This window comes from Syzygium oleosum, unplaced genomic scaffold (assembly GCF_021117445.2).
Source record: "Syzygium oleosum isolate NSW1041296 unplaced genomic scaffold, Sole_v2.1 Sole_v2.25, whole genome shotgun sequence".
Classification (NCBI taxonomy): domain Eukaryota; kingdom Viridiplantae; phylum Streptophyta; class Magnoliopsida; order Myrtales; family Myrtaceae; genus Syzygium; species Syzygium oleosum.
Genome location: NW_026607509.1, coordinates 2,475,991 through 2,502,586, shown reverse-complemented (window position 1 = coordinate 2,502,586; position 26,596 = coordinate 2,475,991). Strand labels below are relative to the sequence as shown.

The window sequence follows — 26,596 nt, the reverse complement described above, 5'->3', positions numbered from 1 at the left end:
AGGTTCACGGGGTTTATAGGGTATTTCCATCCATCTCCATATAATCGGTTTTTTGCACTCGTATCTTTGAGTTATATATAAAAAAAAAACTGCATTTCAAAATAAAATAATAATAATAATGCGAGAGAGAGACAGAGAGAGAGATCCGAATTGGGTGCCATAAAAAAGAGATGTTTTTCAACTCATTGTCTAGGGGGTCAATCACATGGTTCCTCACGAAATGAGTTACTTCCACAGCAGAAACCAGTGCTCATTCCTGATCGAATGAGGACAAGTTACGTCACGTATCTTCCTTCCTTCTCTATCCCCGAAATGTAAATTGCTTTTCTCGTTCCGAACACGAGATCGGCACTGTTTTGTCTCTTCACTCCTCATCTTTCCTAGCACAACTAGTTTCTTTCTTGGGGAAGTACGATGGCACAAATCCTAGGGTTAGCTTATGCAATTCTTCTACGTAGCTACCAACATCCTTAAAATGAAAGAGGCCGAAAGCCCATGTGTAGATATGTCCACGGGCTAAGATTTTCTTGTAGACCCATAGAGAGCTGCCCACCAAAAGCATGAAGTCTTTAGTAAGTTATAATTAGGGATAATAACATAAATAGTCCTTGAATTTTGGTTTAATAAGTAATATCATCTATGAACTTTTAATTTGTGTAATATGATCCCTGAACTTCGGCCTATTGTACATCTCGTCACTGGATTTTTAATTTGTTGAATAATTAATGAATTATTGATAAATGTTCAATCTAGTCCCCGAACTAATATTCGATGTAGTCATTATGTTTGGCGTCATTTTCACATAGTAGATGAACTAAATTGAACATTTACCAATAGTTTAGGGACCATATTAAATAAATTAAAAGTTCAAGGATGACATTGCAAATTGGATCAAAATTCAAGAATCATTTGTGTCATTTTATCATGTGTGCATAGATGGTATAACGAAATCTTCGAGATAAATGAATTCTCTGATGTGAACGTCAGCCGTTTTACGTGGCACGATTAGCGCTAGCGTGGCATGGTCGGCGCTAGCGTAGACAATCTTTATAATTTTTAATCATTTTTTTTAATTTAATTTAATTTTTTCTATTTCTTTCTATTTTTTTTCCCTTCTTCCTCCACCAGCCTTGGCGATGGCCAGCGACCAGCCACATGCGACAACTAGCGAGGGTCGCCCTCGCTGGGATTTGGCGGCCTGTAATGGCTATTGTGCAAATCCAACCCATTGTTCTTCACTAAGACATTGAGAGAGAGAGAGAGAGAGAGAGAGAGAGAGAGAGAGAGAGAGAGAGAGAGAGAGAGAGAGAGAGAGAGAGAGAATGTTGGCGACCTGCAATGGCTACAAAGAAGAGAGCAACGGCTACAGAGGCAATGGCGACCGATGACGTGGGCGTCGTGCTATGAAGGGAATATGTTTGAGCTTTTTGGTTGAATTTCTGTACGTTTTGATCATTTAGAGTGACATCCCTAACCGGAGATGATCTCTTAACTTCTCTTAAGTAAAGCTAAAGATATACTTCCACAATATTGACATAGGAAGAGAGGAGCAAAAACGTATCTAGGTTACACTGACAGCGTAAGATTGGTTTCGCACTACAAAACGGAGTTAATCCTACCTTTTACACCAGTAGCTCTCGATTTTGTCTCGCACGTTACCCAATCCTTAAAATTAGCGATATATATATGATTAGCCGGAGTTAGTTTACGAATTATACAAAGAATAATGTAATTAAATAAGTCTATTGTTCCCACACTTCATCGTGTAATTGTTAGAATAATAAGAGAGAGACCCACAAGCAAGAAACGCAGTAAACTATCCTGCAATTCTTTCTTCTTTTTTTTAATTTTTGTCGCATTCTTTTTTCAATTGCCTCCATTTCCATGTAGATCAGGCGCAACACATTCTTGACATAACAAGTCAACGCACAAACCCCCATCGCCAAGGAACTACAGAAATCTACACTTTTTCTTTCCTTGACAGATGCTGAAGCAGTTTTGCTTCAGGCCACAGAAAGCCCGAGATTCTATTTACAGTTTATACACCCGAAAGAGAAAAGGAACAGAGACCCCCAAATCCTCGAAACTAAAGCAGAAGAACAGCTAGGTATGTTACAATGCATTGCAGCCCCTGTGCATCCTATCCTGGGCGAGCCCTTTATACAGAACCTGCCGGTTCATCGGCATGTCGAAACTCCGAGCAGTCTTGGCTAGGCATTTCGATCGCCTGTACTCTCTGTTGTCCGACAACGGCTCGATCACATCCTCCGCGAACCGGACCTTCTTTCTGGTCTCGCACTTCTCCGATGATCCTAATCCTAACGCAAGACAAGAACCGATATTCCAAAATAAATTCTTCTTACAGGAAAGGAAATGGAAGGGATCTAATCATGTTCATGACCCTTTTTCCTAGAGAAAAAAAGAGAGAAGAAAATGAAGAATTCATTCATACCCTGAAGTTCAAACTCAAGCTTCTTCATGAAATCAGAGAGCAAGCGCTTCTGGACTTGAAGGGCAATGAGGGCTACGCTTCCTGAGACTGCACAGACCGCCAACAACCCCGCTCCCATTGAATTCTCCATCTCTCTCTCTGTCTCTGTCTCTCTCTCTCTCTCTCTCTCTCTCTCTGATCTCTAAGCAAAACTTATGGGATCAGAGATGTCTCTTGAGACTCATGAAGGAAAGACAGAAAAGAAAGGGAGGGGTCTGAATGACTTTCTCCATTCTAATATTGGGGAGAAGATGCGAGGAAGATGAGAAGTTTCCGGTTTTCAATAGTTGGTGCGTGGGGACCGGGAGAGAAACGAAGAAGATGGAGAAGAAGGAGAAGATCATTTAAGGGTTTTAAAAATGGGCGGTTCACACAAAGAAGCAACCATGACCATCTACCCAATCAGCCAGTGAGAGGAGAGGAGAAGAAGATACAAACTAAGATTAAAGAAAGAACTTTGATTGACCGATGCCTAGAGATTGGCGACCCCTGAAATTGACTTGATTTTTTTAATTTTTCTTGCATTTTTTTCCCAAGAAAAATATCGTTTTTTTATCCAAGGACCCTTTCGTTTTTCATGTAATCGGTAAGCAACCCATCTTTATTTTTGTATGTCCAAAGGCGTGCGTGCCCTAGAAAACAAGTGAGCACCATTCTTTTTCTTGGAAACGAATCATAACAAATGCGAAACAAACTCCACTTGGTCAATTGTTATCGATGGTATGGAAAGGCCTAAGGCTGCTGCTGCCAAAACCATGTCGACACCATCCACAGTAATTGTGATTTGACCATTCTTATGGAAAATTGAGATTCTCATATCTTTTGACTTTCATTTGGTTTGGTTTTTGATTTGATTGGGTCCCTTCAATTTCAGTTATGACTCCTCCACATCTTCTGAATTTTAGGGATCCTCTTGATGAGAGAAATTTTTACTGTTTGTGTTTTTGCTAATTTTAGGGATACTCTTGAGGTGTATGTTACGTGAAGATGTTCGTCTCGTTTTAGGGACTTGTCCGGACCTCATGGGCGGACATGCAAAGGTTATTGCCATTCGACTATCACTTGGGTGGTATTCTTGAGTTAATCCACATAATTGCAAGAAAAAATAACCAAGGTTAGGGATTTTTTTTTCTGTAATTTTCTCTCTTGTTTTGTACATTGAAGGAAAATCTAACAAGTGGATGGCTCCTGATTTCTTGGGTTATTTGGGGAGAATTACAAAAAAAGTTATGAATTTTTTGCTCTTGTGCCAATTCAGTCATAAACATTTTAACAATACCAATTGAGTCCTAAATCTTTTCATGTTTTGTCAATTGAATCCAACTGACCAATTTTGGCTAGAAATCGCTGACGTGGACACCGGTTATCCTACGTGGCACGGCCGGCAATGACGTAGACATTTTTAATAATATTTTACTATTTTTTGAATTTTTTATTCTTTTCTTCTCTTGCTTTTTTTTTTTTTAACTTTTGGCATTGGGGAGGGTTGCAATGCCCTCACCAGATTTGGCCAAGCAAGCGCGCTATGGCCCTCGCCCAGACTCAGTGAGGGCTGCGACGTCCTCACCCAGTGCTAGTAGGGGCCAGGACGTCCTCGCCGGCCTAAGTCAAGGGAAAAAATTTAAATAAAAGAAAAGAAAAATAAAAAAGAAAAAAATTATGAAAAAACAAAATATTGTTTCAAAAATGTCAACGTCAGCACTGGTATGGTAGGACAGCCGACGTCCACGTCAGCGATTTCCGATCAAAATTGATCAGATGGACTCAATAGGCGTCCATGTCATCGGACGATAGTCGCCCGAGAGTTTCACTCACTACAATCGTAAGCATGATGGTCAGATTTGGGCACTGTGAACCATCGTTCTGGTCACCTTGCTTTGGCAACCGCCCAACGGTGGTGGCACCTTGAGTCGACGTCAATCGCCACATGTTATCGTCACTTGCGAGTCCTCTAGTGAACCAAATCTATTCAAGTGGCCACCGTGACAGGGGCAACATCCCTGGCGATCGCCATGGTCATGTGATTCCCACTATGGAGGAAGTTGTCAAAAAATGGCGATTATCACCGTTGGTGTTTGTTTGTAAAATAAACAAAAAAAGGCTATTTCCTTGTCCCACATAGGAAGAAAGGAAAGTTTTAGTCTATTTATAAGTTAAGGTATTATCCTTTATTATAAATAGAGAAAATGGGTGAATGTGCTAGATCCCACAATACCTGCGTGCAGGTGTGCGATTTTAACGCGCACTTGGCCCGCATGCACGCCGCGGACCAAAATAAGCCTTAATCAACAATCTATTTTTATTTTTATTTTTTTCTAATGACTGTTCAGTCAAAATTGTCTGTTTTAGGACACGAAAAGGTATGTCCAAAATTGACAGTTTTCATGCTTGAAGAGTAGTGTTTGAATTGTAATTTTTCTTAATTGTAATTTTTCAAACATGAACGGTTGTGTCCGAATGGCAATTTTTCAGACACGAAGGATTATGTCCGAATTGTAATTTTTTGAACATGAATGGATGTGTCCGTATTGGCAGTTAGACAGCAAGAGGTGTGTTCTATTTGCTTATATATATTGGACAATTCTGTTCAATAGAAAAAATAACAAAACTCCTTTCATTTTCGTCTTCCTTAAGAGAAAAACGAGACATCCATTTTCTCAATTGTTTCGCAGAGAGTTTTAGGAGAAATACTGAAATTGCTATCTAGTATTCTCATTGTAACTTTGTTGTATCATGAAGAAAATTTGCCAGTAACCTATAGCAACTTCGTGAGGCAAATTAATCCCAAAAGAGAGTGATTACACGCCTCAAAGTCCGACTACTTTCCGATTCCATTTTCTACAAACACATTTTCCCAACAATCACCACAGGTGGTGGTCTTTTTGCACACACAATATGATAAGTTTTTTTCATCCTTTAACGTATTCATACCGAACAATGCATAGAATATAACAAATCTCTCGCATTTTTATCCTATTCTATCACAATCCCGATCTTTCCCTTGGATCAATAGCAGCCTAAGAAGCTATGACAAACTTCATACCACAGAAGCTATAAACGGTCGAAAGAGCTTTTCTACCCAAAAAAAAACTCCAATTTCCTTTCGAAACCTAATACTGCACCTCCTTTTCTGGCCAAACAACATTGTGCTTTAGTCCAGTTCAAGCTATGTCCATTCAGGCAGCCTAAGCAAGCAAATATTGAGCAGGCAACATAGGTGTCAGCATCCTGAGATCATGGAATTGATCTGATCGAGCCTGTTTGGCCTCAGTAGAATTTTCAGTTTTCCTCGAAAAGAGTGATATGACCAAGCTATTGAGCAAGGGCAATTGAGTCAATCAGAGAGCCCAAGTAATTTGCTTTTGTATAGACCAAGACTTTGTCGGGCCATTATCTAGAAGGAACCCTTCCAACAACCACATGTTTTGGACATTTTAATGTCTTCATAAACGTGGCGTAGCAAATTCTATCTGTGCAAATTGACCCCGAAGATAAACAAAGACTCGTCTATCCCATCCAAGTTCAATGCATCCATACTTTTCATAAGGGACAGTGAAAAACTTGGATGCCAAGTCACAACCAAAAGGTGAAAAATAGAAGAGAAGAAGTGAGGATTTGCGACCGTAGAAAGTGAAATATTCCTTCTACATAGTATGTGCGAATTTGTCTTGCATGTGCTTTTGTGTGTGCGCGTGCACTTGATTTGTGATGCCATCCTTGAGACGACGGTCTCTAATGGTTATTTCTAAGGGATAATGCCATAAGCAGTCGTTGAATCTTTGCTTAATATCATCCCTACATTCTGTTTTTGTTCTATTTCGTCCATGTACTTTTGAGGAAAAATTACCAAAACAGTCATAAACCTATTGCAATTATGTCAATTCAGTTATAAACATTTTTTGTGCCAATTGAATTCTAAACCTATTGATTTTGTGCCAATTCAATACATCCGATCAATTTTGGCCAATCGACGCTGACATGGACGTCGGCCGTCCTACGTGACACGGTCGTCGGCCGTCCTACGTGACACGGTCGTCGCTAACGTGGACAATTTTTAATAATATTTTAAAATTTTAAAATTATTATTTATTATTTATTTTAATTTTCCATTTCTTTTTCTTTCCTCTTTTCATCTTCAACCTCTAGCCACTTGCCAGTTCCAGCAACCGGCCAGAGGTGGGGGTTGGCGAGGTCGGCCCCGCCAGCCGCTGGCGAGGGCTAGCCTCAACCTCACCATGACTAGGCGATGCTTGAACTCACTAGCCATTAGCGAGGCTCGCCCTCGCTAGCGGTGGGTAGGGCCGACCTCGCCGGTCCTCGGCCTAATCGGCTAGAGGTTGAAGATGAAGGGAAGAAAAACAAAAGAAAAGGAAAGAAAGAAAAAATGGGAAAAAGAGAAGAAAAGAAATCGAAAAATTATTAAAAAATTATCCATATCAGCGTTGGCCGTGCCACGTAGGACGGCTGACATTCATGCAAGCTCTGACTAACCAAAATTGGTCAGATGGACTGAATTGGCATAAAAGCAAAATATTTAAAACTCAATTGGTACAAAACAAATATTTATAACTGAATTGGCACAATTACAATAGTTTTAAGACTGTTTGGTAATTCTCCTTTTCTTTAATTGCAGTGCTAATCATGTGTTTTTCTGCTGGTGTGGCTGCCAAATCAGCATTAGAGGTGATGCTGAATCTATTAGTGGTGCGTTTCTGGACCGATTGGACAGGTAGAAGTCCAAACGGAAGGCAAAACAGTGATGTGACTGGAACCGGTGGACCCGATCAACGACATCGGATATTTTTTATGAGTTAATTTAAAAAGACAGTTTCCTAATTTTGATGTTTTACGCTTTCCAATTTAGATTAGGTAACTTTTCTATTATGATTAGGTTTCCAATTTAGATTAGGTAACTTTCCTATTATGATTAGGTTTCCTATTGTAATTAGGTTTAACCCCTATAAAAGGGTGTTTAGGGTTGTTTTGAAGACAGAACATTATTATCATCAATATTGAATTTCAAGATGTTTTCTCTCTAAGCGAGGTTTTGCTTGAATTATTCGCGGAACGCTGCGTCAGGTGGTATCAAAGCCTATGGCGACTGGCGGTGGTCTTCGTGACGATGTTCAGGAGACTGGAGCCCTAACCCTTGGGGACGACGCGCTGCAACGTTTGGAGCGGCGTTTAATGGAGCGCTTGGATCAACGATTCGATCAAAGTCTTTGTCGTTTCGAAGAACGATTTGACGAGTTAACAGAACGATTCGAAGGTCTCGGCGTTGATGTGAACCGGAATCGACGGAATGACAGAAGGCCGGGTGCAGATCTTGCTCGCGGTGATCCTGTTGATAGGCCTGTTCCTGTCCACAGGCAGAATAACCCTCTGTTTTCAGAGAGTTTGGAAGAAGAAGAAACTGAAAATTTTGATGAGGAACGTGCTGATTATGGCGGCAGACGTCGTCATGGAGGATTTCAAAGAGGATATGATTGGAGAGATGGAAGACGACGCTATGACGATTGTGAAGGTAACGACTTTAAATTGAAAGTCGATATCCCTTATTTTAATGGTAGTCTGGGCATAGAAGAATTTCTGGATTGGCTTACTGATATAGATAGATTTTTCGACTATATGGAGACCCCTAGTGAGAAAAGGGTGCGATTAGTAGCCTGTAGATTAAAGGGCGGTGCGTCTGCATGGTGGGAGAGATTACAGAATAGAAGGGAACGAGAAGGGAAAGAGAGAGTTCGGACTTGGACTAGGATGAGAAGGCTGCTGAAGCAAGAATTCCTTCCACCCGACTATGAGCAGATTATGTTCCAGCAATACCAACGTTGCCAGCAGGGCAATCGGACTATGCATGAGTATACGGCCGAATTTATGAGATTGGCGGAGCGGAATAATTTATCAAAGACGGAGGGACAGCAGGTGGCCAGATATCTTGATGGTTTGAAACCCTTCATTCGAGATAAAATTGAAGTGCAGTTTCTGCGAAATTTAACTGAAGCCAAGAATATGGCGATGAAGGCAGAATTGATGCAGCAAGATAGGGGAAGAAGAGGCTACGAAAATTATCGAGGTAGCAGCTCGAGCTGTTCGATAGAAAAGAGCAGTTTCAATAATCGCTTTAACGCAGGGCGAAATCAAGAAGATAAGGCGGTAGAAAAACGCTCTATGAACGAGCTGAGGGATAAGGGAACGCAAGCACAGAAAACTGCGAACCCTAACCCTTATACTAAACCAGCCGCGATAAAGTGTTACAGGTGTAATCAGCCTGGGCACCGTTCTAATGAATGCCCTCAGAGAAAGACCGTAAACGTAGAAGCGAGAGAAGAAGAGGAAGATGGATATTGCTGTGCGCCAGATGGTGAGGACGATGATTTTGAAGATGAAGAAGAGGAGCAAGTAAACTGTGTGGTGCGTAGAATGATGTTGGCCCCAAAACAAGAAGATGATTCGCAGCGCCATCAGTTATTCCGAACCAGGTGCACCATTCTGGGAAAGATCTTTGCTGTGGTTATTGATAGTGGAAGTATGGAGAATATCATTGGGAAGGAGGCAGTGAAGAAGCTGGGGATACCCGTGGAGAAGCATCCTAATTCCTATACGTTAGGATGGATTAAATCTGGAGCAGAAAGCATTCATGTGATTGAACGATGCAAAATTCCATTTTCCATCGGTAAATATCATGATGAGCTGTATTGTGATGTAGTAGACATGGATGTATGTTATGTGTTATTTGGCAATTTGACGTAGATGCTCAGAATTCGGGAAGAAGCAATCAGTATAACCTCGTGAATGATGGAGTGAAGTATACGTTGCTGCCACTAAAGAACAAAGGAAAACAAGCTGCTGAAAATAATTTCCTTACCCTTACGAGGAAATTTGAAGCTGAGGTTAAGGAGACCCGACAGATTCACGTGCTGGTCGTAAAACAAGCAATTGAGACTAAGGCTGAATTACAAGTGGAGGAGTAGCCCGAATCAGTTAAACCTTTATTGAAGGAATTTAGCGAACTGATGCCTGAAGAGATTCCAGATGGGTTGCCGCCTATGCGTGATATTCAGCACCATATAGACTTAATTCCTGGTGCTAGTCTGCCAAATTTACCGCACTACAGGGATGAGTCCAAAAGAGAGCGAGATTCTAAAAGAGAAGGTGGAGGAGTTGTTGCGAAAGGGACACATTCAGAATAGCATGAGCCCATGTGCTGTTCCGGCCTTGTTGACTCCTAAGAAAGATGGGAGTTGGCGGATGTGTGTAGATAGCAGAGCTATTAATAAAATAACCGTGGGTTACAAGTTTCCAATTCCAAGATTGAATGACATGCTGGATAGGTTGCACGGTGCTAAGTGGTTCTCGAAGCTGGATTTGAAGAATGGATACCATCAGATTCAAATTCGGCCTGGAGATGAGTGGAAGACAGCTTTCAAAACAAAGGAGGGGTTGTACGAATGGTTGGTGATGCCTTTCGGACTTTCCAATGCTCCAAGCACTTTCATGAGGCTTATGAATCAGGTTCTGAAATCTTTTATTGGCAAATTTGTTGTAGTTTATTTTGATGATATCCTGATTTATAGTAAGACCGAGGAGGATCATCTATTGCACTTAAGGGAGGTGTTGACAGCTTTGCAGATTAATAAGCTGTATATTAATCTTAAGAAGTGCAGTTTTTTAACTAATAAACTATTATTCTTAGGATTTATTATTACTGCTGAAGGAATAGAGGTAGATGAGGCGAAGGTAAGAGCAATAAGAGAGTGGCCGACTCCTAAAACAGTTTCTGACGTTAGGAGTTTTCATGGGTTGGCTACTTTTTATCGGCGATTTATTAAGAATTTTAGTACTATCGCAGCCCCAATTACTGAATGTATGAAGAAAGGCAAATTTCTATGGGGAGAGGAAGCTGAGAATAGTTTTGCTATTTTAAAGGAGAAGTTATGTACTGCACATGTTCTTGCTTTACCTGATTTTGATAAACTGTTTGAAGTGGACTGTGATGCTAGTGGAGTGGGTATAGGAGCTGTTTTATCTCAAGAGCGCAGACCAGTTTGCTATTTTAGTGAGAAGCTCAGTGACGCAAGGCAGAAGTGGAGCACTTATGATAAAGAATTCTATTCTGTCGTAAGGGCTTTGAAGACCTGGGAGCATTATTTAATTGGGAAAGAATTCGTCCTTTATTCTGATCATGAAGCTTTGAAGTATCTAAATAGTCAGAAAAGGATTAGCAAAGATATGCATGCGCGATGGTGTCAATTCTTGCAAAAATTTCCTTTCAGATTACAGCACAAGTCAGGTGTGCATAATATCGTAGCAGATGCATTGAGTAGGAGAGCTGGCTTGTTGATTACATTAAGCCAAGACATCTTGGGGTTTGAGCAGTTGAAAGACTGTTATGCAGATGATGATGACTTTGGAAAAATTTGGGAGTCATGTGCTGCTGGTCAACATGTACAAGAATTTTATGTGCAGGATGGCTATTTGATGCGTAGCAACTAGCTTTGCCTTCCTCGAACATCATTACGAGAGAAGGTAATTCGCGATTTACATGATGGTGGATTAGCTGCACATCTAGGTCATGATAAAACTATTGCTGCAGTCCGGGAGCGATTTTACTGGCCCCAGTTGCATAGAGATGTCAGTAGGTACGTACAAAAGTGTTATGTTTGCCAGACTGCTAAGGGTCAATCTAAGAATACAGGTCTGTATATGCCTTTACCTGTTCCTAACAATATATGGGAAGATCTGTCCATGGATTTTGTGCTTGGTTTACCACGAACACAAAGAGGCGTGGATTCTGTTTTCGTTGTGGTTGACAGATTTTCCAAGATGGCGCACTTCCTTGTAGGAAAACTTCTAATGCAGTAAGTGTGGCCAATTTATTCTTTAAGGAAGTTGTTCGTTTGCATGGTGTGCCCAAGTCTATTACCTTAGATAGGGATAGTAAATTTCTAGGGCAATTTTGGCGGGCTTTATGGAAACTGTTTGATTCATCTTTGAATTTCAGTAGCACAGCTCACCCGCAGACTGATGGGCAAACAGAGGTGGTTAATAGAACTCTGGGAAACTTGATTCGAAGCATTTGTGGATATAAGCCGAAGCAATGGGATGTTGTTTTATCACAAGCAGAGTTTGCTTATAATAATGTAGTTCATAGTTCTATTGGCAGGTCGCCTTTTTCTGTTGTTTATACAAAGGCGCCTCAGCATACTCTGGATTTGGTACAGTTGCCTAAGCAAGCGAATAAAAGTGTAACAGCGGATCATATGGCTAAACAAATTGTGGAGGTGCATCGTGAAGTCAAACAGAAGCTGGAGGAAGCTAATCAGAAGTATAAAGTTGCAACAGATAAGCACAGGCGGAAGCAGGTGTTTACGGTAGGTGATCAAGTCATGGTTTTTCTTCGTAAAGAGCGATTACCAGCTGGATCTTACAGTAAATTACATCCAAAGAAGTATGGACCTTACGCTGTCAGCAAGAAAATCAACGATAATGCTTATGTTATAGACCTTCCACATAACATGGGCATATCCAACACTTTTAATGTTGCTGATTTGTCACTGTTTCATGAGTTCACAGAGCCGTTATATCCAAATCCTGATTTTAACTCGAGGACGAGTTCTTTTCAAGTGGAGGAGAATGATGCGGAATCTATTAGTGATGCGTTTCTGGACCGATTGGACAGGCAGAAGTCCAAACGGAAGGCGAAACAGTGATGTGACTAGAACCGGTGGACCCGATCAACGACATTGGATTTTTTTATGAGTTAATTTAAAAAGGCAGTTTCCTAATTTTGATGTTTTACGCTTTTCAATTTAGATTAGGTAACTTTCCTATTATGATTAGGTAACTTTCCTATTATGATTAGGTTTCCAATTTAGATTAGGTAACTTTCCTATTATGATTAGGTTTCCTATTGTAATTAGGTTTAACCCCTATAAAAGGGTGTTTAGGGTTGTTTTGAAGACAGAACATTATTATCATCAATATTGAATTTCGAGATTTTTCTCTTTAAGCAAGGTTTTGCTTGAATTATTCGCGGAACGCTGCGTCAAGAGGCCCCCCATAACATGATCTGGATTGTCAGGTCTTATGCCTCCTCTGCTTCCATGTCCTCCACCGCCGGCTCATCTTATTTACTGCACTTCCATGGCCTACACCGCCAATTGACCACCGCGACCCGCCGTGCATCACCACTACCTCGTTGTTTGTCCATCCTTACCCTCTCTCTACCGACCTCGAATCCGAAGCCAAGAGGCTACGGTACCCTAGAATGAAAAATGTCAAAGACCCATACAAGAGGCCGGGACGCCTTGGATGTGGGATCGTCGCCGCTCAGACCGGCGGCCATCGTGCTGGTATGATGATTTTGAGCTTGGCTTGTAATGGGGTTAACCACCATGACAAGCGATGGTGGCGATGGATGGTGGGCACAAAAGATGCACATTTTACTTCGTGTTGGATGATTTTTTTAAGCGAAAAAAATAATTTTTTGTGCAATGAAGAATGAAAAAGAATGAACATAGACACGCGAAAGCATTTGGACCATCCATTCGGACACATTCGGTGCGAACATGGACATTTAATCACAAGTTGATTGTGTCAAGTGTTATATCAGCATTTCCCGTTACTCCATTTAACGAAATGATGGCATCGAACCAAATTTCAAAAGTTCAAGAACTAAATCGAACAAAAAAAAAGTTTAAAAAACTACATTAAACAAAAGTTCATAAACCGCCCATCATATCGCCCCCTATTATTAAAGCCCATTTTGCTAAGTTGGCGATAGTTTACTGAGTTAAAATATATTATGCACATAGAAGGGACAATCAGATGGGTCAGTTTGACCCATTATTGGTGCATATTAGTTGGCTTGGCTTACGCTAGCAATTGCAAGTTTCATGGCCCAATGTTGGCATTTGGTCGGCCGAATTATTTTGCAGATATAGACTAAGATAGTATTATTGGATGAAAATGACAAACGCTTAGATTTAGAAAAAGAACAAAAAGATTTGTATATCAATTTAGGATCTACTTTTTACACAATTTAAATTTTAAAACGAATGGACTTCGACTTTTCTTTTAAGCCCGAAACGCCTTAAACCTTTAGGATTGACAAGTGAAAGGTTATACAATTTCTTCATTTCTTTTTTAAATTGAAGTAATTTTGTTAAATTTTGAAGGGAAGCTTGAAGCAATTGGTTTCTAAAAAGCGCAAACCACAGGTCCTGCCGCTCTATATATAGATCAATGTTCGTGTAAAAACTACTTCAGAAAATCACTTTTTATATGTTTCCAAAAATTGTGAATGTAGGACTGCCTGAAATATCAGAAGCCATTGATGCTGCTCCTACTGCTCAAACATCATTACTAAGCACATCCCCTCCCCACATTTGAGCTTAACTTCATGTCTAGTTTTTCACCTTTAACCTTTTCACATTCGAGAGCAGCAAAATTAAATCAAAGAACAATAATCATGGAGGCTAGACCGACACCCGCGAGACCCAAGATCCAAATCAGCATGAAAGTAAAGCAAAGGGTCTAAGTCGAACACAACATAATCTTCAATCCATCATAACTTTCTACATACAATCTCCCCCATCTCCCCAAGAAAGGAAGGGAAAAAAAGAAAGCACAAGAACAAGGGAAGAAGAAACGGAAGAGAGATGCAGAGAGAGCCGCACTCCGCGCATCAAAATCCAGAGAGCCCCGACTCCGCGCACTCGCACCATCTTCATGAGTTGATGTATTCACAAACTGAAGCGGGAAAAGTAAAAGAAATGATAAAACCAAGCCACCCCATTTGGAGAGTCTTCTTCTTCTTCATCTTGTTCTAGGTGGGTGCTGTCTGGACTGTGAAGAAGGACTCGAACATGTCCTGAACATGGATGGGTCCGTTCATCAGGAATTGAGGTAAAAGACAGGATGGAGGATGAGGTGGAGAAACTTGAAGCAGGCGCAGGACAGGGACAGGAACACTACCCCGTACAGCATCCTCAGAGCCATCCCCTAACGCGCTTTTCTCTCCGATTTTCTCTGCGCGTCTGAGAGAGACAGAGAGACAGAGATGAAGCTGAGAAGTGCGAGGCGATGGTGACGGAGAGAGAGTGGGATAAGGTGTTTATGATTTGTCGATGGGATGATGAGGTTCCCCCTGCCGGACGTGTCAGCCCCTCGAGGCCTCCGCTCGACACGTGTGGGGAGTTCCATTCGGCTGTTAACTCTGCATGCTTCTTGCTTTTTTGACCAAGCAAAGCGCATATCTAGATCTAGAGATATGTTATTCAATATGTTCTCTCTTTCTTTCATCATTCTTTCGTATTGAAGAAGAGATGAGTGACCGTGACATGCGGTCTTTACTTATCTCTGGCGGGTTTCTATAGATCTCGAGGACCGGTTGCTCAGCCACCCATCGACCGTGAACCTTTTACCCTACTTTGTATAAGGGTTTCTACGAAACACAAGTGATTACGGTCGATTACGATCAGGTGAATCAGTCCTTCTCAGCACCGTTGGATTACTAAGGCCGACTTTCGTCCCTGCTCGACAGGTGAGTCTTGTAGATGAACCGTAGAAGAGCCTCTTATCTATATCGTCGAACTCCGTCCTGTCGTAGATATGGTAACACAACACATAGTTAAACATGCTTCGACGAAGTCTAGTCAAGATCCTGGCATGGAGCAGGCAGAATTGTGGATTAACCCCTTAAATCTTTAAATGACATCCTCTAATGCATTTCTCAAGGCGGGTTCGCGTTGCCCATGTTAATAAGATGTTATTAAGTTTAGATACATTGATAGATGCTTGAACAAATTATTTTTTATACCTTTCTATAAGAGGTTATATTTTTATCGTGTTAATTGCATCGTATCGTGTAATCTGTTTAATGATAATTTCATGGGTTCAAATTGAAAATATGAGACGTCTGCATTGTCAATATTCTAAAAATATACTCCCCCTTTCTTACTATAGTTAAATAGTGACTTCAAAATGTTCATCTACATAATCCTTATGTATGTTTTTTTGTGTGCATTGACATGGACATCCTCTCCATGTAAAAATAATCTCGCTCTCTATGGTGTGACGTCCTCTAAATGTAGTAAATTATCTTTTGAAGGGAATTTTAATTTGTCTTAGATTATGTTATTAATAAGGCCTTGCTATCTTCTTCTTGTTCTTCGTTTTATAATCGAGGGGCGCAATAGCAAAGGCCCGATTATCTGGAGATCTATAGAATAAATTGTAAAATCTATGAACCAGCCTTTCATAACAGTAGCTCACAATTGGTGATATTTAAACAGGTGACATTCAGTTTCTAGGTTGAAAATCCTTTAATGTCCTGACTAGCTACGTCAATTCCAGAAATTGTGTGATCATGATTTAGTGGCATCAAATTTAGTGGAGCGGAGTGTCCCTTGCGTGAGCTCAATTCAACTTGATGTCCCCTGTCTCTATGGAGTTAGAATTCCAAACTCATCTTGATCAAGCTCCTCCCAATTTGGCTTTATTGTAAGAAGAGAAATTTCAAATTAAGCTTAAGTCAAGCTCGAATTCTGAATCGACCTTGAACTTAAAACTCCGTTTATTTTGTAGAAAATAAATGATTCAAAAAATATTTCTCTAAAAATGATCGCTTGAAATAATTAGTCAATGTCTGACAAAAAAATAATTAGTCAATGAAATATATTTCTTTATCGACAACAATTTATGTTTAAACATTTTCGTTGATGATAAAAAAATTTTACGTTCATCCATTCTTGTGAGCGATACAAGTGATTATTTTTAGACAAACGCGCCCGAAGTTTCAAAAACGTACATCAAATACTCAATTACAAGCGTTCGAGACAACGTTTTCTAGTTTAATCTTTATAAAAAAAGATATTCGAGCGACACGAATTTCGAAAAGAAATAATTTCAAAGTCGAGATCGAGTAGCTTGTGAGTTGGAGAAGATCGTATTGTGTTAAGTACTCAGTCCTATGACCAAAAAAACAAAGTACTCAGTGCACCATATCGACATGGTAATCCATGTTAGTTGATTATTGGATAATTAGTATGGATAATTCGTGATTAACTTGGAGCACAAGCATGAATTAGATGACATCGATGTCTGCAAACGAAATTACTGCTTCAATTTTACCTCGAATTGGGTCGAGTAAACTTATAGCTATTTTTTTTTTTTTTAATTTGGAGGTGCACGTGTCATCGATTAATCCATGGGAAAGTTAGGTTATGAAAGGCTGAGACATGGGTCATGTCAAATATTTAAAAATAAAAACAGAAAAAACAAGGGCCAAAGCGAGGGTCCATAGCTCAGTGGTAGAGCATTTGACTGCAGATCAAGAGGTCACCGGTTCGATCCCGGTTGGGCCCTCTCCTGTCCTTCATATAATTTTGGGAAATCTTTTGTTGTTTCAACCGATGTGGAACTTTAAACTAAACATAAATAATCTCCTCGAAGCACTTATTAAGACAGTTGCACAAAAAAATGTTTGAAATTTCCCATGAGTATTTTCTTGCTTATGATTTGCGATAATTAATAATTCTTTTCTTATTAAGTATGATCAATAAATGTCCTTTGACCCGATTCTTTACACGAAAAGGGGAAAAAGAAGAAACAATGCAGATCGGAGAAGCTCCATTTGCTCTTTAATTTAACGATTCATCCTCACTCCCTGTCACCGGCTCCTTTATTCGCTCACTCCATTTTAACTTAGTTGGTCTTTCCTCTTTGTTTAGGATTACCGCACTCTCTCTCTCTCCGATAATGCCTAACCTCACGGCTTGAGGATTGAGCTCGCTCCTAACGCAGATAATCGTTATCGTTGGCCATGTTATGGACAGATGAACTTGAGCGGGAAGGTCGCTAAGCTGATGACAGTCGACGGACACTGGGGACCAGAGAAGCAAAGACGGGGGGCTTCGACAGAACTTAACATATAAAAAGAATACAAGTTATTAGGGGGATCTCGACACTGATCTCATGTCGTCGTCGTTCAAAACTCAAAAGCACAATGGCACAAACCAAAATGTCAAGGAAGAGAGTGGTTTTTGCCTGCTAAAGCTTCGTCAGTTCAGTTAATTCTGCGAATACTTTCATCATTTGTTACCGGTATTTAGAATCTCTTTCCAGCTTCCTCAAACTGGTCCAGAAGCTCCAGTACGAGCTTCTCGCTCTCGGCTCTAGCTCCTACAGTTTTGTTTGTTTGAAGGAGATCTCTTATCTCTATTCACCTTCATTCACAGGCTCGTGGTCCTGACTGAATGGATACCATGCAATTCTTATTCAATAGCATTTTTGCCTCTCTAAATGAGATTTCCTCGCAGATGAAATCATGTATTTAGCCATCTTCATTGTGGTATCATACATAAATTATTAAAGCACGGTAATATATCTTCAGTCGATCGTCATACTATAAACTTGTTAAGTATTTGAAGCCTTCACAGAAGCCAGGTCAGATGATCTTTCGCTCCTGCTACCGATGACCATGTCTGATGCAAATGTAGCCATGTCCATCCATCCAAACCGTCAGCATCCTGAAATGAAAATATTGTCGTCCCTGAATGATCTCGAACGCATTTAAGCAAGAATTTCACGTGTCAAGATGTGTTGCAAAACCTTACCTTTGTAACCAATACAGCAGAGCACAAGCAACTCTGCTGCTCCTCACCTTAAAAATTCAGAAAGCAAAAATAAGGCCAATGAGATGTCAAGATTAGAGCAACACATATGTAGAAAAGCCACAAATTGGTCACCAACTTAGTTTCATTGTATGCCATCATCTTTTTAGGCTCTAATAGATGGGAAAACTTTGAGAATGAGCTCAATGCAGAAGCGATCTCAAACAAGGAAAGCAAGTTATATCCATCAAAGTAAAATTCCTTCTAAGGTTGCCAAATAAGGGTAATTATCATAAGAAATCACTTTGCAAAATGGAAAGACAAAAACGACCAACTTGCCCATCAGAATGGCATTGCCAGCCTTACATCATCAGGTCAAATTTTCAACTGTGCAGAATTACCAAACTTGTAGATTATGGATCATGCCAGATCTCAACCTTTCAGTTCAGATGGTTCTTCACACTTATTAAAACATCGCAACATTTGAGATATCTCCCAATGTGAACCTCACGCTAAATAGGCATGAGATAAAATCACTAAGAAAACAGATATAAGCAATGAAGCATTTAATCTCCTGAAATTGCTGCATCATCATGAATGAGATGGACTTTATTTTATATAAGATAATCAAACATGTGAGATGGTTTATCATTGATTGACGGTCTTTCCTGGAACTACTAAATAACAAAATTTCAAGGCTTTCATCCGAGTTGATTAAGTTCTCACGGTAAAACTAATAAAGAAAAGGATAATTGTTAGGTCACGATAGTGTAAAAGAATTCCTTACACATTCACCATTGCATTGGTGACATATGTATTTGGAGTTAGTCTTATAACCGAATCCTTCAACATGTCAACAATCCAATGGATGAGTGTGTAAATTATTTCTTACACTGGCAGTAAACCTAATGTAAGTTTTTATGTTTCTCTCTATGAAATGAATTCTTGCACACAGCAGGACTGCAACTCACAATGATTTTGTTCTCCACAAGAACCATGCAATGAGCAGCGGAAAACAACCCAGACCTAAGTCAAATGGGCATTCATAACCCATTTATCAGACTTATATTATCCTCTTTAATTTACCTCGTCCTAAATATCACATGGACATGACAATTTCAAACCATCTCCAGACACATCTTAAAATACGATTTTTGAATGACTGAGTACCAGCTCCATCTCCCTGATCAGTCAATAGTAGGTATTCTATGCCTTCAAATAAATCACAGGAATTATGCTGACACCAATGCCCAATCTCTTGTTAAACCAGCAAAGGTTGTAATCTTGCAGTATTGAAGGAATGCAATTTATGATGTACTAAACGATGCCAGTAATTTCTGGAGAGAGCAAAATTATGATGGGCAGGTGTGAATTTGTATATAATACAAACTTGCAGAAAGCTTTGAAGGACATCATACAGTAGTTCTCTCATCAATATCAAGAAACCAACAATGATGCAAAACCAAAATAAAAAGTTTAAGACAACTGGAGAGCTGGAAAAAGAGAATGATATATAAGAAATTTGAAAGATGGGAACTATAATGGACCCAAAAAAATCTGTACCACCTCACTCAAAGAGGAATGGAATTAAGAAAAGGGTCTCACCATGCATCTCCCACTTTTGAAACTTCACTAGCCAGGTGTCCGAACCAATCTTCGTAGGAAATACTTGATCTACCCAAACTCGATATCGTTTCCCCTGTTGGTCTCCATGGTTCCCCTTCAATGCACTTATGCATTCACGAAAAGACTGCTCAACACCAGATGGATGGACAAAAATCCCAGGTGGTTGCTGTTCAAAGGCGACAAAGAGAGAAGATGATTATTAATCATTTCACATGTCGTGCTCGGAAAAAATGCTTGTGTGCATATGACCCTTCTCATCTCTCCCCTTTATACTCCCCGGGTCACAATAGCTGTTCTCATATTTGTGAAAGAACATAGAAGAATGCCAAGGACACAGCGATGGGAAAAAGTAAAGGCCCACCTAAAACCGTTGCAGTATATATTAGCAGTCCATCGTCAACAAATGCAACTTGGGTTCTAACGAGCCCATTATGATGATGCAATTGTCTTCAACATCCGTTAGCCTCTAAGACCTAGAACCAGAAGAAAGAATACAGGACAAAGGCCATCGCCTCTGGCTCGGACATCCCTAAGCCGCTAGTCTGCCTAACCAGAATACATGCTAGATACAATTTAATTAGGTACCGACAGATCGATTGCTCTGAATGTACGTAGCAACTGGCAAGTACTTGTCAGAGCATGTGAAATGGATTCTTTTGCATACATTGAAAGGTTATACCTATTCTTAATGAAATAAGTACAGTAGAAAGGAATGAGACGCACACAAACTGCTTCCAGAGTTGTGATGTAACTCTCAGAGTTCTCAATCTCCCCGCGTCTCCATTTTTCATGCAGTAAGTAAAATCTCACTACTTCACCACCAGGACTGAGATTTTCCATTTTAGAGCCTAAAAGGTCGGCCTCATCCCTCGGAGATGTATTTGGACCCAGTCCAAAATGACCAATGGCCTGAATGATCCCAGAAGCACACCTTTCTGTGGCATGAATGACTTTGGGGTTGTCTTTGGCATTTTCAGCATGCCACAGCAACAATTCTTCTTGAGCATTGCTCACCTACACATCCAAAACGTCCATGAAATAAATATGATTAGCAGAGGCAAAACAAGTTCAATACAAATTAATGCAATACAAAACTACCGACCATGACACCATATACATCTGGAATGCAGAATAGTTCAGCGTCATTTCCAGAATCGCCACAAACAAGGGTATTATTAGGAAGCTTTCCTTCCGCCTTAAACTTGTTTAACAAGTATGCAAGAGCTTGTCCTTTCCCAGCACCTTGTGGTAATATGTCCAAATCCATTCCTCCACTGTAGATAATTTTGACATCCAACTGAGAGGGAAAGAAGAGACCTATAAGTTGCCAGTGACATAAGCATACATTAAGGAGGAAGAGAGAGGAAATTGACTAAACAACAAGTTCCTAGGAGATTAATAAATTGTTACCCCTCGATTTGTCAAAAGCTCTGAAAGCTTCTTCGTCACATCCTGAGCCTTGCTTTTGTCAACGTTGAAGCTAACCTTGTGTGGTCTTTGTTCTGTTTCTGACTACATTGACAAGCAAAAGTCAGTTAGTCTTCTTAATGTGACACGTATCATTGTCTATATGACACAAAAGAAAAAAATTTCTGGGGGGCGCATAAACAGAAAATGGAGCAATAAATTTTTTTTGCATGTCTAAACAGAGAGGACTCCTTGGAAAGAAGCTTTTATGCATGAGACACACCTGAAGAGAAAGTTCAGGAAACTTGCTTGTTTCCTCTTGTACAATTTTTCGGTCCCATTTCTGATTTAAAACTTCTTCCCAACCACCATCTGGAACCATCAAGTTACCATAGGTTATCTCAGTCCCAACAGACATTATGGTGATGTCTGGAGTTAACATGGGCTTCTCTTTTCTCAGCTGTTTATATAGGGTTGGCGACCTTCCAGTTGAGAAAACTAAGAGGGAATCACGACGGTAGCTGGATTCCCATAGAGCATTGAATCGGAGCAGGGAGATGTTCTCAGGGTCATGGTGGTCAACCTGCAGGGCCTCTTGTTCAGAGATAAACTACATAAAGTAACTGGGCTGATGTAAATCTAAAGTTCCCATTACACAACTTACCATTGTATGATCAAGATCCGAAACGATCATGAGCTTCGCTGAAGAAGTGAGCCGCTCCATAGTGCTTGGTTCAACCTTCTAGTGAAATAGAGCAAAGTTTTAGCATCCAATGAGTAAATAACAAAAAGTAGTACAGATTCAGCGCAAGTTCTTATCATTGACTTGTTTCTCTAGATTGTAAAATAGAGAAGTGAGGATATAAAGAACAATCAATCACATGACTACGCGCTATATGTTGTGATTGTAACAAGGCCTATCCTTCTTTAAGGGGAGAGAAGTTAATAGGTTTCTCGGTTGTCATTTGCTGCTTCAAAAGCACCACAAGTTCTTGACGCGAATTAGAAAGACAGACCAGATCGCACACAAATAGGGAAACCGGATCGCGCAGAATCTTGCAAAATGATACTTTGAATACGAGGAACCTTCAATTCACCAGAAGATATTTGTAGAAAAAGAGTGAAACTCAGGACCCTAAATGACAATTGGTCTCATCAAGAACCCCGGTTCTATATGGCCCTAACCATGGACATGCACCGCAGAGCAAAACAAAAAAGTCTACATAAATGCGCAATTTTCCAGGAGGAGGCATCTCGGTAAGAGTTGTCGCAGCATTTTGAGCAAGCTAATAAGGTAAACTCGTTACTAATTCAGCAAAGTGATGCTGCAAGCCAAAATAAGCACCAAGCTCACATATAAGAACGCGGAAACGAATGGTAAAGGAACCTGATGAGCAGTCATAGCTCACCAAAGTCATCATAGAGCCATTCTCCTTTAAGTTACTCCCATTATGCGAGAAATTCTCCCCCCCCTCTCTCTCTCTCATCCTTATGAGCGAACATATCACGAACAAGTGCATGTTTCTGCCATCGAGCGCCATCATTCTATTCAGCTCTAATTGCTTATCCTAGCGAAGCTAGACAGCTCCGACGGGATGGGGAGAGGAAAAGGGAGAGACGTTCCGAAAAGGAAAAGGCGAAGAAGCGCAATTCTCAAGCGCAGACAAGCCTCGTGCGCTCGCGCACCAGCGACATTCACCCGGAAAGAAGATCGGGAACGTTGCAAGAGATTTCCCGATCAGGTCGTCGTCTTCCGGGAACCAAATCGAAGCGAACGACAGAAATAACGGATTCAGGAATCCTCCAAATCAAAATTCCTACGGATCTCTTCCTCGACCCGAGCTCGTAAAACAGAAACGTCACGATCCGATCACGTTTTCTCGCGCTAGAGAGGGAGAGTACCTGGGGGAATGCGATTGCCAGTGAGCCGATGGAAGCTCGGGAATGGAGTCGCGCTCGCTGCTGACGGACGTGCTCGGGAGAGAGCGAGAGAGAGAGAGAGGGATTTGTGGACCAGCGATCGGGCGAAGTGATAAAAGGGAGAAGAAGACGGAGGAGGAGGAAGAGGAGGAGGAGGATCGGATGCAAATTCGTTGGCGCTTGTTCGCGAAGCGAAGCGAAGCGACGGGACCGGGCACGGATATGGGCCAAATGGGGCCAAAACGGGTTCTTTTTGGACACTTGTTCAACTCGACTGCGGTTGTCGCGCGCTTGCGTGAGGGTCCCCCCACCGCCTGGGTAACACTTTCGCGGCGTACGAGTAGTACACCGAATTAATCGCAATCATTGATTAAGACGTATTTTGTGTATTTTTCAAAATTTATAATGCGATTATACATGATTAACAAGCCAAAAATCGGGTATTTATTTTCACCAAGTTGATTGAACGCGGTTATTGTTTCGATATCGAGCTACCTCATCCCTTAAATCAACCTTTTGAAGACCATATGAACAACCCACGTTGTTCTCCCTCGCGGCGGGCAACAATCCCCCTGGTAGCGCAACAACAACGGCCATACACTGCACTCAAATCCTACGCGAGGCAAATCCAGCTCGGCACCTGAAAGTGGGATCGAAGCAGCATTGCCGCTCGTGCGCACATGAATTAGAGACATTGGATGGTTATCCGAGTATATAAACCTTTGATTCTAAGTTGGCCTTGTGTTTACAACAAAATCGGCATGGATGTCACGTCGGTTTAATGTCAAAATCCGATGGACAATGGAGCTCAGTCGTAGTACGTTTGGATAAAATTCGGGAATGTAGTAAGCGTGAGTGGCACCATGTCCCGAACTCTGTGACTGGAGAGAATCGGTAATTTTACCGAAACATGAAAAGTTTACATTTCGGGAAATGTTGAAGCTACCGAAAATCGGCAAGATCACAACCCAGCCACGTGAATCGTGACAACAGGAAGTTATGAGCAAGAAGTGGAGATAGTAAACACGAGCAGATCGTGGGAGATCATTTATTCAAATTGGAAGTTATCCCAGCAGTTGAGATCAAGTTTTGGTGGACAATGAAATTGGAAAACGTGGGTAGATAAGGCAGTTATTGAAAGCGCCAAAATTCAAAGTTCGAAAATAAAGAAGTAACCGACAAGCAGTTACAGGGTAGGAGGAGATATACGTACTCAGAGGAAAGAAGAAGAGAAAACACACACAAGAATGCAAAAACACTCAAGTTTATATGCACTTTAGTTTCATTTGCACTTTTACTTCCTGCGTTTACAGCTTCCTGTAGCCTTAGTTAACCTTCAAGCCCTTTACCGCTTTCGTAGGAGTATTGTAACGTAGCTTGGAACTCGTTGATCCCGATCCATTTTCAATCCACTCAATTTCTACCCGCTTCCACATAACCCAAAGACTACACTCTGTTTTTTCGCCACGATATTCCTAGTAATCAAGCCACAGAACCTACTTTAATAAAAACCGAAAATCACAGTTTCGGTGAAGGATATTCCTCGTCGCAAAACGAGCGAACATCTTTTGGCACGCTGGGACTGCGTGGTAAGATTTGGAGAAATGGTGAGAACTAGGCAATCGAAGGAATACCGGTCGGCAACATCAACAATCCAGTTGATGAAGCACGTTCTGAACATTCTGCAGCAAATCAAGTAGAGGAGAATGCCGACATTCCTCGACAATTAACTGAAGAACAAGCCCGTGTGTTGGCACCAGATAACACCTTGGTAGCCACGATAAGAAGGATGTTTGAGGAGCAGCAGAACGATCTTACCAATCATATGGTGCGACATGTAACTGATGTGATAAAGCCCATGGTGATCAATGCTATAAATGAGGTAATATCGCGTCCCACTTCATCTTCTCAAATTCCACCCTTTTATGTAAATCCTCCGGCGACAACATCATTCCCACCAACATCGGGACCTCTTCATGTTGGATATAATGGTAGTGGGGGATCAAATTCTCAACCTCCTGTTAGAATTATACCAAGGCCAGAGAATCCTACCCCTATAAACCTTGTGAATGGTGTGAGTGCTAATAATTTCCCTCAAAATGCCTCAAATGAGGTTAATTTGATTAATCCTATGACCACTAATGCACCATCAGGGACGAATGTACCTCTACCAGTGAATATGCCTAATATTGACCATATCAGACCACCTGCGCCTCAACCATATCCTCATGTGATAGAAAATCCTCTTTATAGACCACCACTGCCTGTTAATTTCAACGTAGAACAGCAAGGGGTGAATCGACCGCAATAGTTCGATCCTAGAGGTCAAGATCCTTGGGTAGGCCAGCAAAATTTAAGGCCATGGAACCCAGATAGAGTTGCAGAATTGGTAATGCAACAATTGGGAGCAGAAAGAGGAATGCCAAGGCCAGTGTATAGGAAACCACATCCCGATTGGGTTGACAATATACCATATCCGAGGGATTTCAAGATGCCAGATTTTGCTGTATTTACAGGAGAAGAAGATCAGTCAACTGTGGAACATGTGGGTCGATTCTTAGCACAATGTGGAGAAGCCGGAACTAATGAGTATTTAAGGTTAAGATTGTTCCCACTGTCTTTGTCAAAAACAGCGTTTACTTGGTATACGAATCTGCATGCGAATTCTATTCGAGACATGGACGGAGATGGAAAGGCGGTTCCATTCTCAATTTTACCGAACAAGCACGAAGTAACGGTAGCCGATTTGGCCAGGATGTATCAATATGGTACCGAAACGGTAGATCAGTTTATTGCACGTTTCAAGAAATCCAGAAACCGATGTTTAACGTCACTTACCGAAAAGGAGTTCACGGATTTGGCTTTTAATGGCTTGAGGTTCAACCTTAAAGAAAGATTTGAAGGACAAACATTTGATGATCTCTTTCAGTTGAACGCACGGGTTTCCAAGTACGAATACTTGTTGAAGGAGAAAGATAAGAAGCCGAACAAGGATAATCGGCATACAGTGGCATTTGCTGAAAATACCGAACAAGGTGATATAGCCGAAGAGGAGAATGAAATAGCCGTAGCAACTATGGTGCTTGAAAAACCGTATGTGTGCCCAAGACTAAAGCCACCAGGATGAGAGATGCATCCAAGTTCAAGACTAAGGAGACAAATAACTATTCCTTCGACATCTACAAGTTGGATGAGATATTTGATCTGTTATTGAAGGATGGAGTGATCAAGTTATCTGAAGGGCAAATAATTCCGCCAAAGGAGGAAATGACAGATAAGAGGTATTGCAAGTGGCATCACTCTACAACCCATGATACGGTGAATTGCATTGTATTTAGGAAGACTATTCAAGAAGCAATTCGCCAAGGCAAAATTAAGTTTGTTGAAGACAAAGGCAAGGCCCCAATGGAAGTGGATACAGACCCTTTCCCGAATATGATTAGTATGGTTAACATACGAGATATGACAGGTGACAATAACAAGCAACTTTGCGCTCGTTGTCACCAAGAGTTAATTCACCAGAATCGGGAAATAC

General features: G+C 40.9%; 2 protein-coding genes and 1 non-coding gene across 5 annotated transcripts; 1 reads left to right on the top strand and 2 right to left on the bottom strand.

Moving 5' to 3' along the window:
* Nucleotides 1–1,829: 1,829 nt before the first annotated feature.
* LOC115671577 (uncharacterized) lies at nucleotides 1,830–2,993 on the bottom strand. Its single transcript, XM_030593209.2, has 2 exons — nucleotides 2,453–2,993; nucleotides 1,830–2,318 (listed from the first exon to the last, which is right to left on the bottom strand). The coding sequence occupies exons 1-2, from the start codon at nucleotides 2,580–2,582 to the stop codon at nucleotides 2,113–2,115; spliced, it is 336 nt and encodes a 111-aa protein (XP_030449069.1). The 5' UTR covers nucleotides 2,583–2,993; the 3' UTR covers nucleotides 1,830–2,112.
* Nucleotides 2,994–16,789: 13,796 nt separating this feature from the next.
* Nucleotides 16,790–16,861, top strand: TRNAC-GCA (transfer RNA cysteine (anticodon GCA)). The gene has a single exon. It is a non-coding gene; the product is annotated as a tRNA-Cys (tRNA).
* A 547-nt stretch (nucleotides 16,862–17,408) lies between these two features.
* On the bottom strand, nucleotides 17,409–23,201 carry LOC115671426 (sucrose-phosphatase 1). 3 transcript variants are annotated; one of them, XM_030592987.2, is made up of 9 exons: nucleotides 23,044–23,200; nucleotides 21,806–21,883; nucleotides 21,425–21,724; nucleotides 21,145–21,246; nucleotides 20,837–21,031; nucleotides 20,458–20,748; nucleotides 19,714–19,900; nucleotides 18,112–18,158; nucleotides 17,409–18,024 (listed from the first exon to the last, which is right to left on the bottom strand). In XM_030592987.2, the coding sequence occupies exons 2-9, from the start codon at nucleotides 21,863–21,865 to the stop codon at nucleotides 17,929–17,931; spliced, it is 1,278 nt and encodes a 425-aa protein (XP_030448847.1). In that variant the 5' UTR covers nucleotides 21,866–21,883; nucleotides 23,044–23,200; the 3' UTR covers nucleotides 17,409–17,928. The 3 variants fall into 3 exon arrangements, with proteins under 3 accessions (XP_030448847.1, XP_030448846.1, XP_056158895.1); XM_030592986.2 differs by having other exon boundaries at nucleotides 21,806–21,880; nucleotides 23,044–23,198; XM_056302920.1 differs by lacking the exon at nucleotides 17,409–18,024 and having other exon boundaries at nucleotides 18,113–18,495; nucleotides 23,044–23,201.
* Between the last annotated feature and the right edge of the window lie 3,395 nt (nucleotides 23,202–26,596).

What these genes read in the sequence shown, in the direction of transcription:
- LOC115671577 (XM_030593209.2), bottom strand. Translation starts at nt 2,582, where the DNA reads ATGGAGAATTCAATGGGAGCGGGGTTGTTGGCGGTCTGTGCAGTCTCA. An exon ending in GCTTGAGTTTGAACTTCAGG is followed by an intron (nt 2,319 to 2,452) that starts GTATGAATGAAT and finishes GTCTTGCGTTAG; the next exon opens with GATTAGGATCATCGGAGAAG.
- LOC115671426 (XM_030592987.2), bottom strand. Translation starts at nt 21,865, where the DNA reads ATGGAGCGGCTCACTTCTTCAGCGAAGCTCATGATCGTTTCGGATCTT. An exon ending in TTCCTGAACTTTCTCTTCAG is followed by an intron (nt 21,247 to 21,424) that starts GTGTGTCTCATG and finishes TTGTCAATGTAG; the next exon opens with TCAGAAACAGAACAAAGACC. An exon ending in AGCTTTTGACAAATCGAGGG is followed by an intron (nt 21,032 to 21,144) that starts GTAACAATTTAT and finishes TTTCCCTCTCAG; the next exon opens with TTGGATGTCAAAATTATCTA.